The 13206-nt window shown below is 41.1% G+C and overlaps 1 protein-coding gene across 2 annotated transcripts in view; it reads right to left on the minus strand.

The window, feature by feature from the left end:
* Positions 1–13206, minus strand: part of iqsec3a (IQ motif and Sec7 domain ArfGEF 3a) — a 44336-nt gene that overhangs the window by 7102 nt on the left and 24028 nt on the right. For both annotated transcript variants that reach the window (XM_086060265.1, XM_086060266.1), the window contains exons 5-8: positions 8933–9094; positions 6832–6954; positions 3449–3615; positions 1690–1829 (exon numbers count right to left, since the gene is read on the minus strand). In XM_086060265.1, coding sequence (XP_085916391.1) covers positions 1690–1829; positions 3449–3615; positions 6832–6954; positions 8933–9094 — 592 coding nt within the window. The remainder of the gene's footprint in view (positions 1–1689; positions 1830–3448; positions 3616–6831; positions 6955–8932; positions 9095–13206) is intronic.

Below are 13206 nucleotides of genomic sequence, written 5' to 3' on the forward strand. Positions count from 1 at the left end.
AAAGGGGTCATGTAAAGGTTCATCACAACAGAGGCTTGGTTGCACAAAAATCATCTCCTTGGATAAAAAGGAAGAAATGGAAGGGCTGTCATGAGCACAGCCGGCTTTCATTTGTGATCAGATCAGAATACATGCCCGGCATTTCTACTTTTCATTTTCCGCCGCCATCCCTGCGGATAATTTGCACAACCTTCTTGCTTGTCACCGCGGCGATCGCGCACATTTCCTACTCGCCTCCTTTTTCATTTCAGCTTGTGTCAGAAGAGGTACGTAATGACATTATTAGAACTTGGATGACCCCATTGAGATTGCCCTAAATGGACAGAAAATGTATTTATGGAGCGCCAAATATTTGAGATGGAGTGATGACTTAGCTTGAATCAAGTCTTAAAATATTCATACCCGCCAAACTTCCATAATGGAGAAAGCCATTACAGTGAATTTATACGGCATCAGCAATTTGTGTAAATTCACGATATAGAGACCATATCAGTCTTCCAAATGCTTGAAACACAAAATTTATTAAAGCACACTTTTGTTTAAGTATTCCTCCGCGCCTATTCTAACTCTTGCGCTTGCTTCAGGCAATCTATTTTAAAGCTGACACACACAAAAACAAACAAACCAACAAACAAACCAACAAACAAACCAACAAACAAACCAACAAACAAACCAACAAACAAACCAACAAACAAACCAACAAACAAACCAACAAACAAACCAACAAACAAACCAACAAACAAACCAACAAACAAACCAACAAACAAACCAACAAACAAACCAACAAACAAACCAACAAACAAACGTTGTGCATTGAAACCAAAACACCTAAGTTACTGTATGAGGTTTTCCTTGCCTAGATGGGGTGTAAACAAGGGTTAAGTAAATAAATGTGACTTGACTCTTCATAATAAAACTCCACAAAGCAGCCACTCCACAATAGATGTTCTTTTCCTTTTGCCTTTTGTGGAGTTGACAGCTCCTTGTAGGCAGGAGGAGTCACTTCCTGATCCATCATTTGGGGCTCTGACTACACTCCTTCTGTCATCCCATGGCGACCCATCCATCACTGACACAGTTGCAGGCGGAGGGAGGGCGCTTGGCAAAAACACAGGAGGGGGCAGACTTAGATGGCAACAATCGGAGTCTCAATGTCATTGAGAAAGTCGACAGGACATGAGCCAGAAAAACTTTGTTAAATGGGAATAACAGGAGGGTCAAGTTCAGAACATTGAATTGCAGTTGACTTTAAAAGTCCCCGGCATGCGAGGCAAAAGCGTATGGATAAATGTTTCACTCTGAATGAAAGAAGACCTTGCTGACGTTCTGAACAAGAAATCCTCACCAACCGGGTATTTGCATTCTGTCTGGACACAAAAGCATTCAAAACTTTTCACCTAAAATGGCCTGAGAAGCATTCCGGCTCGAGCGGTGCTTAAAGACGGATGGCGCTGGCGTAACGAGTTTGGGGTACTCATTGCCTTCTAATGGATAACAAATGTGCTCCGCTAACACTACTTAAGCTAGGTGATAGTGATAAGGCTTTGAATAATGACTGACTTGGCATGGAGAGTGCGTGAGTGTCAGCACTTGTGATAAATCGTCATCCGGCACCGCCCGATGGTTGTTGTCCAAGAAATGAGGCAAAGAGCATGGCGGGGATGAGGGGGAGGAATTTGATCTCCTCACCGTTTTCATGCCCACGATGGACTGCTCCACCTTGGAGACATAGGTGACGTGGTCCTCGTTGGAGCGCAGTTCCCTCATCTGTATTCTCTCGTAGATGCCCACGACCATGTCGCGGGGGATGTCCGCACCGTCGTCCACGCCTTGGAAAAAAAACACGGGGCAAATGTTGACACATAAAAAAACCCCAAAACAAAACACATACTATTGGTGCATGTACTGCCAATCCAAACCCGTACAAGATGATTATTGCTTACTTACTTACTTGACTAGATTGAAGGGAGACGGAGTGACAACTAAAACTTCAAAACAAGAGCTGCTTGTTGTTATTTTGTTTTAAGACAGCAAACTCCAACATCATTTCGTTGTAAACTCCATGTAGAGTGAAAATATATAATGATAGTAAACTTGACATACTACAGATATGAGTGTTGTTAATCCTGCCAAATTTAAATAGTTAAAAAAAAAAACTAAAAAGAGGCTTCAAAATCATTAGAAATCAAGCCCTTCTCTCCACTCTCAAACACTATGGGCGTGTCCGCAACCTGTCAATAAAATACCTTTACTAGAACCTGGAAAAACGGAGGCTACTGCTACTTTCAGCCACGAAAATATACTGGCTTAATGCCTCCAGTGGTTGGAATATATCCTACCAGATCATTACGTGTCTTTTACCCGCCACAACAACGAGATACTCTAAAGCGGCCACAACAGCACAAAGCCACTGTCCACACGCTGGCTGTCACGTGGCACAAAAAATTAAATAAAATCCTCCCTCCTCACGCTTACGTCTTTCTCTGCGTGCACTCATGACTGACAACGAGGCACTCTAAAGTGGCCACAACAGCACGAAGCCACTGTCCACACGCTGGCTGTCACGTGGCACAAAAAAAATAAATAATGTATTAAAAAAAAAACAACCTCCCTCCTCACGCTTACGTCTTTCTCTGCGTGCACTCATGACTGACAACGAGGCACTCTAAAGCGGCCACAACAGCACGAAGTCACTGTCCACACGCTGGCTGTCACGTGGCACAAAAAATTCAATAAAATCCTCCCTCCTCACGCTTACGTCTTTCTCTGCGTGCACTCATGACTGACAACGAGGCATTCTAAAGTGGCCACACCAGCATACATATATGAGGAGACAGAGTGCATTTTCGGGGTAAAGGCATATCTTGCTAGCAAACTTGACAACGTCATTAGAGTACTCAGCTAAGCATGCAAGTCGGCTTAAATATTTAACAATTTCTTTTCACTCATTATTTGGACAAAAGTAAGCCTTTAAAGAAAATAAGAGAAACACAATAATCCTTCCCCACACCTGTCCCCAAACATCTGCGGTCTCCATTTAATAATGCCATGAGGTCACAGGAGTGGAGGTTAATAGCAGAGTGAAGGGTTGACACCTGAACGCAGCATGGGTCAAAATGTTGCGATACTCCCCGCTCACCACTGAATCAGGTTTTTAAAGGTGTATCAGGTCTGTTGAAGGCTCAGACGATTGGCTCAAATTATGGCGGCCTCCTAAATGAGACAATTACTCAACCTCGGTGGGGGGGGGGGGGGGGTGCTCTATCCCCAAAACAAAATTAATAACAAGGCCAGTGAATGGAGAGATGACGCAAAAAACTTCAAAGACAAATAAACCAGCTGGGACGGCGCGGCATATATTTTCATTTGCGTAAGATGCCTGGATGGATTTTCCGGCTTGATCTAATGAGCATCGACCTCCCGCGGGCCTGATTGATTGATTGCGTACCTCGGAGGTTGCGTATGAAGTCCTCCAGCAGCATCTTGCGGTCGGGCTTGATGTTGGGGCTGTACATGTCAGTGTTGAGCAGAATGATGGCGAAAGCCAGGATGAAGATAGTGTCAGGGTTGTGGAACTGCTGCACCACGTCGGGGTTGCACATACAGTAGCGCTGGCTGCAGGGAGTCACGAATAGAGACAGAGAGCATGAAAATCTGGACAAATACGAGTCTGACATCAAATACAAAAGCCGCGATGGCCACACATATAGTCCCGGCAGCCAGTCAAGACACAGCCTGACTAACGACTTGCAAGTTAGCAGCCAGCCGCTAACCTGAGCTCAAACCCACCAATTTAATCGTATTTGCTGACTCCAACGTCACTCACCAAGCAAGACTTTTAAAGCCACGCACACTCAAAGTCACAGTTATAGTGTGGAACATGAGAATGGTGAAAGTGATTAAACAATAACAGTGCTAGCACCTCACAAGCACATTTTGTTGTTTAATAATGTAAAATTAATTTTGAACCAATTACTCAATTGACAGAACAATTGATTCTAAAAAATAGTCAATAGCCGCAGCCCTACTTAGGTTACTTTTTTTTTTGTGCTGTCAAAGTTAAATCGTTAAATGAGTAAATAATCACAAAAAAAATTATTGCATTAATCATGAATTAACGCAGATTAATCGCACTATCAATTTTGACCATAGATTAGCCTTTAGCGTGACAGCGGATGGCTACGTTTAAGATAGCACAGGTTGTGTTTGAGCAATAAACAAAATTTCATGCATTAAAGTAAAGCATTTAATGAATGTTTGTGTATCACGTTAAGAATATTTGTTCATGTCAAAAATTAAATTATGCAAGTAATTAACTGATTAGAAAAAGAGGAGGATGAGCGTGTGCAGTGGATCAAAAAATGTTGAAGACGTCCTCATAACATTAAATGTCAAAATAATTAACACATAACCGGTGCTCTTCAAATTTGGCGGGGGGAAAATTTTAGATTAAAAAAAACTTTTTTTATTAAGCGATTAATCGTGATTGATCAAAATTCTAAGATGTGATTAATCTGATTGAAAAATGTAATCGTTTGACAGCTCAAATTTTTTCCCAAAAGATTATTATTTTTTATCCGCATGAGTATTTGGATGTATGTATGCAATTATATTTGCACAAACATGTTGAGCTGTTGCATGAAGATTAAGTGTGTTTTGTTTAAGTTAATAGCAAATAGAATGACAATAACTCATTCTAATACATTTTTAGTCACATAAGTAGGAATGCATGGCATGAAATCCACACAATTAGCGCGATACCTAATTAGCGTGAATGCTCGACTCACTCCAAAATTGCACTATAAGAAGAAAAAAAGCATTAAACAGATGCATTATACAGTATTAGAAAGCCGTCGAAGCAGATGAAAGCTAGTATGGATTTATTGCTTTAATTTGACTTTGTGTGATGTTTAAATATTCCTCTCTGTGGCTTTGAAACCAATTTGTCCTACCGGTTTGAAGGCATCATGCATCACAAAGCGCTCCGCTGGGTCTTCGGCTGTAGTTAAACACGGAGAAGCTTTTATGTACAGTATGTGCACACTGGGAGAGCATAAATGCACATCCTACCGGAGCACCACAACATTCAAACCCACTACCAAATATAGTCGGTGTGTCATAAGAAAGGCCCCAGTCGAAAACATTGTTTGTTTGTGTGTGTGTGTGCGTGTGTGCGCGTGTGCGCGCGCGTGCGTACACCCAGTGGAGAGGGATTATTTCAGTCAAATGCATAAAGTATGAACACTCCCCAGCTCGAGGATAAATAATACAACAGTACAACGGTGTATGAGCAATCAGACAGCAAGAAAAGAAGGAAATGTGTGTGTAGTGTTATAGTTAATTTGAGCAGTCATCGTTTGCACACGGAGGTTATGGCGACGTTTTACGGGACTGTTGAGCTACGTGAACTGGCTGTGGGACTTATTCGCTTGTGCTGGTATTCAGCAAATACACACATACGGGAGCTACGCTAATACACTGTAGCTTTTAAATAAGTGTGTATCTTAAGGGGGTAAAATAGTATATTTAGTAGTACTGCATTTTCTTTACTTATCTATTATTGTATGATCATTATTATTTTAATTTTTTATTAGCTTTATGTTTTTAGCTTTACTGGACTTTGCCAGTGCTGCGGTTGTTATTAAAGTGCTCTAAAAATAAATTGAGTTGAGTTAAAGTCGAGTTAAACTTGTATCTCAAGACTGTTGTACAGTTGGAGTTATGCAAATACGCAGTGTGTACATGAGCAGAAGGCACCATTTTGCTCATTCATTTTGTCCACTGACGCAGCAAACAACGAGGCTGCTGCTGCAGCGTGCTATGCCTACCACCATATTTGGGAGATGTCCCCCCCGCTTGTTTTTGAAGGAGCTTCTGATCTCAGCAGGGGGGTAAGAGAGGGGGTTGGCGGGGGAGGGTATGAAGAGCCAGTGGATGTTACGCAACAGTGGTTATTTATAAATCCTCCACCCTCTTTTGTTTGTCTGCCCTTTTCAATCCTTCCCACCCCCCTCAGGTTGGTTCCGCTCTCACGCCTCTGCTCTAACACGCAGATGCCCGGGTATTGCCGGTGCCAAGGTCTCGAGCCACACTTTTTGTTTACCTCCTTGTCGTGCACTTTGGGCAACTGTGACAGGTGGCTGTTTTGCCCAGAGATGCCAGACAGCATCAAGTCGTGTTTATTTTGCAACTGTGATGGCGACCAACGGGAAAATCCAACATACATTTGCATACCTCACACTGGCATGGCTCTTTTTCTTTAGTTTCTGATGCCAAAACGTTTTTTTTTTAAATACAAAAAAAAAACATTCCAAAAAAAATAATGCCTTTTGAGGGCAAAGTAAAGAACAACCATCTTTCCACCTATCCGTCCATCCTCACTAGGGTCAATATTCCAGTTTTTTTTTTTCACGCATTTCTGAGAAAATAATTTGCGCATATAAAACTAAAGGTCAGAACCCTACATTTTGATCCATTCAAAAATGTTAAAAGATTTTGTTTATAACATTTTGAAGCCAGAAGGTAAGTGTACTAAAAGGGTGAAAATTAAGAAAATGGATGGAATAATAAATAATTGGAGGGGGGATTTTTTATTTATTTATTAAAACATACTCCTTTAAAAACAAACGCCTACAGTGCTTCATCTGTGTCCGGGACCTAACTGTCATAGTCCATGCTTTACTTGTTCATGCTCTTGTCTGGCGTTTGGACACACAAACAAAAAAAAAAACACGACAGCTCACTGACGGAACCAAGCAAAGCAAAGACAAAAAGATGCATACCCTAACAACAGAACGATGGGAAAAATTGTGCAAACCACTTTCTAATTACCTGAAAGCCTCGATGAGACGTTCCACCTTTTGGGCTTCTCCCTGGACACGAATGTGGGCCTGGAATTTCCTCAGCGCATCGTCCAGCTCCATGCCCGAGAAATCCATCTCGTCCACCACGCAGCTGTTGAGGTAGCGTCGGGTAAGAGGAAGCACGAAGTGAGCCAAACGTAATAAGTGTGCATGAGCGCAACGGGATCGATGAGCCCGGGGGATGCAGACTGGAGATAAGGGCTCTCTCGAATTCACCACGCCGAACATTCGCACGCAGGCGAGGAGGGATGGAGGAGGATAAAGATGCAGCTGGCAACCAAACATGTGGAAATCTCCCAAGCGGAAAATCCTCCTCACACCTGACAACTAAATCTTAATTACCTTCATTAAAAAAAAGAAAAAGTTAGTGACATAAGTTCACAGACAGCTGGATACAAATTGGTTCAGGTGAAATGAGGTTTGGAAGTTAAGTTTTAATGGACTCTTTTTTTTCTTCTTCCTGTGCTTCATTAAAACATCATTTATACATATGTATTTTAAATTCATTTTATACATTTGTATCCATTTTTTCATGTTTAGTTTTATTTATATATGTATACATTAAGTATTTGTTGTATTTTTAATAGCGAATTGCAACAGTTAATTAGATTGCACAGGAAGTGACACCAGTCTGCTCAAGAGCAACAGCGAAAGGTGGAGGTGTGAAGCACTTCATGACCTTGTCGCAAAGATCATAAACTGCACAACTTTTTCCTCCAAGTATGTCTTCCAGATATTCTGGTTCAGAACAAGTATTTTATTTTTTTTATCCACAACACTATACATTTATTTTTTAACAATAAACTTTCAAAGGGGAAGTCAATCCAATAATTTTCTTTATAATATGTCGTATGCGCCCCCACTTGTCAAAAAACGGCATTCTGATTAAGTTTGTTATGTTTGTGGAATATGAGTTCATTAAGCAGCAAAATCCACACGTTTTTATCCATCGCACGGGGCGGCCATTTTGTTACTTGCTGTTTGACTTCCCCTCTAAATATTTGCTGTCCATTTTTTAAAGGTTGACATTTCATTTATTTTAAAATAACATTTTCAGTGTGACAGTAAAACTTCACATTTGTTCTTCTGATGATAATGCAAAATTTTCATCAACTCAGCCAGAGATCGATTGATGAAAAATAATGTTTAAAATAGTGTCAATACGTAGTGTAAAACAGCTTGTTTCCTCCTCTATGTGTTTGAAATATTTAATATGAACTCAATATGTAGCTAATATTGTGTGTCTTATTTGACATGGCGGCGCCACCTCCTGTTACTTCCTCCTGGGCCATCACTCCTCCTTATGTAACATCAGACAAGACTCACTACAGCTGGCCCCCCACCCCACACACAAAATGTCGCTACATACACAACGTCGCCGGGGCAGTGCGCAGATGTCGGGTCTTAAAAAGGTACGTTTTTACGAAGCTGGCAGTCAGGCAGGCGTCACAGCAACGCATAAAAAGCAACACGGCGCCAGATGGACGCGAATTTTGAGTAGACGACCGCGGGGCTGGAAACAGACAAGAATCTTACTGATCAACATCCATCAATGGAACGAGTCCTGCGGGCCAAATCCGTGACCACAATTAGGATTAATTGACTTTGCGACATTTTTATGCACGTGGTTTATGCTTAAGGAAACGTGCGGAGAATGCATCGCCGACACGCCGCAGGGGACACATTAGAGGTCAGGCCTACTCTCGCACGACACGACATTAGGTACAACAACACTCACATGTCATGAAAATGGATGATGCACGATCTTGCCGATATTAAAAGTGTGTTCAGCAAAAGACAAATTGGTCTTTAAGCAAATTCCATTCTGGCGAACATAAAGACTGTGAAGGATGAGCATCTTCTGTCCTCTTTCCTCTGATTTCACCAAAATGAATTGATGTATCACCATGTCAAATTGGCCATTAAGACGATGCGAAAATGAGCCAGCAACTCAAATCAAAAGTGGTCATTTAAATGCAAATGCCTCGGGGATGTAAATCTCATGCAAGCAGCATGAGATTTACATCCCCAAGGCAACGGGAACGAGCTCATACGAGGCGTCCACTCACTCGAGGACGTCCCTGTTGAAGGGCTTCTTGCTGTTTCCCAGAAACTCGCCGATCATCTGCCGACTCAGACCCTTCCTCTGGAGCAGGAAGTGGGCCACGCCGATGGGCGTGTCCGGGATGAAGCCACGCGAGATCAGGAACTGAAGGCCCTTGTCGGGATTCCTAGTCAAGATGGGAAAGATGAAGACGTGTCTTAGCTTGGTGCATCATCATTTTTATGACCATAAAATAGAAGCTCTTCAGTAGCATTGTAGCATAGCATGGGTTAGCATAGCATAGCATTTATTCTTTAATAAGTTTGTTTATACACATTTCCAATATTTATATTGTAAGAAGTGGCTGCTAAAACTAATAACTGGTCATGTTAATCAAAATAAAAAATTTAATCGTGGACTTACTCTAGTCAAAACGTTTATTTCTCTAGTGAGAAATGGTGGTTAGCATAGCATTAGCAACTAGCCACAGGAGTACAAATCAAGACTTCAGATTGTTATTTGACTTTTAGATCATGTTACTCCTTAAATTTTAGGTGAAAATTCCCAGTGTCCGCTGCATTTATAAAGATATTAGACAAAAGTTGAGGAGAGATGCTCCAGGGAGACAAGCACGTGAATGCCGTTCCCCTCCTTCTCTGTTCTCCTTTTACATAACAGCGCGCCTGCCCCTGCTAATGGGTTTAGCTAGGTGAGGATAGATGGTCAGGGGGGAGGACCAGACAGAGCAGATGTAAGCAAATGGCACCATGAGCTAGCCGGCGGTCCCGGCTCTGAAAGCATCTGCTCGCCCACGTTCCTGACGGCTGACGTGTCGCTGAGCAAATTTGGCAGATTACTTGATGTTTTCCCAACACGAGCGCCAATCCCACATGATTGATTATCATTTGTGACAGTAAATAGCGTGGGGGTGGGGGGTGGCAAATTCGAGACGAATTGGGGATAAGTGGCGCAGAATGAGGGAGAGGCAATCCTGGCAAAGTGATGATCAATATTGTGATCTCTGCATCACGGCGTGAGCTGTTTGGAATATTCTGGTTAGCTCGTTTTGTTGCATTAGATGGCCGATTCGACGGTTTTCCAGCGACTTTCGCCTCAGTAAGTCTACTATTTGAAAAGCTACTAGTCGGGTTTTGGGACATTTTTTAACATAATTCCCGTGTGAACATCCAAAAAAGCGTGACGAGGGCCACCGTGTTTGGTTTTCGTGAGAGAAGTAGCCTTCCTCCGCTTACCATCTGGGTGCAGGCAATTGCAATTATTCGCAGGGTCTTTAACACGGCAGAAGTGGAGACAAGATGTTGATTGTAAACACGTACACACACACTTGTAAAAACATTTGGGAAATTCCGCACCTTTGCAGACTGTTTTGTTAATTGGCAGTGATTCACATTCTTCAAATAGAACGGTGCATTATGTTTACTGTTGTACTGTATCAATAGAAAGCACACACTCTGCAAATTCCTCAATCTTATCACTTATCTGACGGCGATTCATCACAATGTTTTTCCTGACGTTATTGTTGCCCACTCAGATGTTGAATCAGCACAGCTTGAGTGGGGGTGGGGGTGGGGGCAATGAAAGAAAAAGTAAATGCCACATATGAAGAGCAATGCGTCACTGTAACATTTGCCTCTTCATCGCCCTTGACAATCTCTCGCCTCCCCGCCGTCATTGTCAGTCCTTCAACGCTCAACTTTATCTGCCTCTATACCTTTTTGTCCGCCTGCATCTCATAAATGCAAAACTTTTTCCCGTTAGATCTCCTTTGAAGCAGAAAGCAAGCTATCAAACTGCGTAACAAAAGTGCCAAGACAGATTTGGTATCTTCTGGTTCAGATGTAAATTCAAATGAGAATTGATCAAATGCTAACATATAACAATATCATAACAAGTACGGAACGCATAAATGTCCTGAGTGATGACTACTAATGACAAGCTTGGATTCACAAATGTCGGCGTTTGAATTTTTTCTAATTTGACATCTTAGAATTTTAGCCTTTACGAGCAATTGATGGACATTTTAAACTGTAAATTGTCAGCCAATCTGAGAATATGTAGAAATAATGAAGTAGTAATATATGACTCTATTATGAAAGTGTCTTTCGATGATGTTACACAAAACATTCACCAAAAAGTCAATTTTTCCAACACAAACCCACCCCACGCAAAATTTCTCTGGAACCCAACGACCACTTTCATTGGCCTACGTCGTCGAAGGAGAGACGAGGTTAGCCCGAAGCTTGTGGGCCTGTTTAAGATGGGCACCCCGTTGTTGTTATTAGAGCAGAGTGTGGTGGAACTAATAAGCCTGGAGCTGGATTTGCCTCTTGTTTTACAGTCCCGGCGCTCTCCTCCCTCGCAGCCAATTGATTAAAAGTGTGCTTATCTTTAGACTGCAAACAGACTCTCCGTCACCTTATTCCCCTTAAACACACGGCACATTATTCATCATTACCCATCACAAGTGTGTCCACTTCTTCATGACCTTTTTAAAATACGTCCAACAAATCAAGGGGACATGAACGAGCTGCCAATAAAACTGGTTTAACCATTGGTACGATCGGCATTTGCATTTAAAATGGTTTTGGACTGCATCAGTGAGAAGTGTTACAATTTTTTGTGCATTTTCTGTAATGGTCGAAGACGTCACAAGATGATGCCAAAAGCCTGGCTAATAGGAAAGCTGTTAGTGTCAAGAAAGTACGCTGAAGCAATATATGACAAAAAAGATTGTAATTGTAACTCCAAATCTCTACTGAGACTGAGAGACTAAGATCTTTGTATGTCGGGTGGAAGCAAAGTTTATGCGGTGTTTACTGCATGTGTTTTTTTGCTCCATTCAGTTAGTAGCTAGTATTTTGGGTAATGTATAGATGTATGGATTATAGAGTTCTTAGTTTGCAGTTTATTTACAGTTAATGCCATTAATAAAGTGCTAATGTCAGGTGCAAACCTCGTATGTCCAATTACAGTTTAATTTAGTTAACAAATCAATAATATTGGGTTGTTCTGTTAGTTTTACACATGACTCATGAGAACAAATTAATCAATTAATCGGCAAGTAATCGATTATCAAATTAATCGACAACTATTTTAGCAATCGAGTAATCGTTTGGAGCCATTTTTTTATTTAAAATTGTCCAAATCCTCTGATTTCAGCATATCAACAGTAGTTGTTCACTGATTTGTGAAGTCCTTCATGAGAAGAAGACTTCATGGAAAACTATCTTCTGTGTTTAATCAAAATAAGACATATGCAAAATCTGTTTTTACTTTGTAAAACAATGACCAAACCAGTAACATAGTACAACATCAACCCCCCTTTTTTTTCATCACCATACGAATACAAAGTACAAAATGACCACCAATCACTGGTTAATAAACAGTAATCAGGGAAGATATGCTTTTATAATACACTTTAATGCAAAATTAAATGAAACTGATTAGCCGATGAATTGATTTAATAATTGATAGATGAATCGATTCTAAAAATATTCAATAGTGACAGCACTAAACAAATCTATAAACTCCCTTGAACAGTCTGTTGAGTGTTAAAACGATGCTTCTTCCCTAACTCTGCAGGAGCTGTGCAGCATTAAGTCACTTCAAGAATGAAATTTTGGTTATTTTAAACAATAATGAGTGATAACAGTTAAGTTACATACATTTCAAGAAACCTTTTTTTGTTAAAATTGGATAGCTGAATGGCTCTGCTCCTATCTACCATAAATAGCGTTTTTAACGTTATTATAAGTGTGCAAACCTCTTTCAATTTATGACACTCCTACTGCCTCCTCCCCCATCTCTTGTTCCAAGCATCACGCTTGCAAAGCACAAGTTAATCGGCTTTACGGTCGCATTTTTATTGCCTCTTCCAGATTTGCGTGAGGAGCCTTAATTGAAGCTATATCGCAGTGAAATCTTGTCGTTGCTCCTGGAGGATCCATCTCGACAAGGAGCTTTGACAGACGTGTTGCCGTGACAACACAACAGCGAGGATGGAGACATTAACAACATTTCAAGCTGAAGGTGATCAGCCAAGTGTCACCAGAGGAATCTCAAATTACATCCACTAATGACGAGTTTAGCCATTTACATATCGCTGGCATTACTTCCGGATTTATTTCATCCGACTTGATTTGCGAGACAGCTAATCTGACCATAACATTTGATACACCCACACATTATAATGGGGTCACACTCAGCAGCTGTCAAATTGAGCTTTTTATACATATATTGAATGGATCTAAACAATATTTATTATTGAGGTTGTCATTA

Source organism: Leptonotus elevatus, chromosome 17, assembly GCF_054856555.1.
Source record: "Leptonotus elevatus isolate MCC_2025b chromosome 17, RoL_Lele_1.0, whole genome shotgun sequence".
NCBI classification, from domain to species: domain Eukaryota; kingdom Metazoa; phylum Chordata; class Actinopteri; order Syngnathiformes; family Syngnathidae; genus Leptonotus; species Leptonotus elevatus.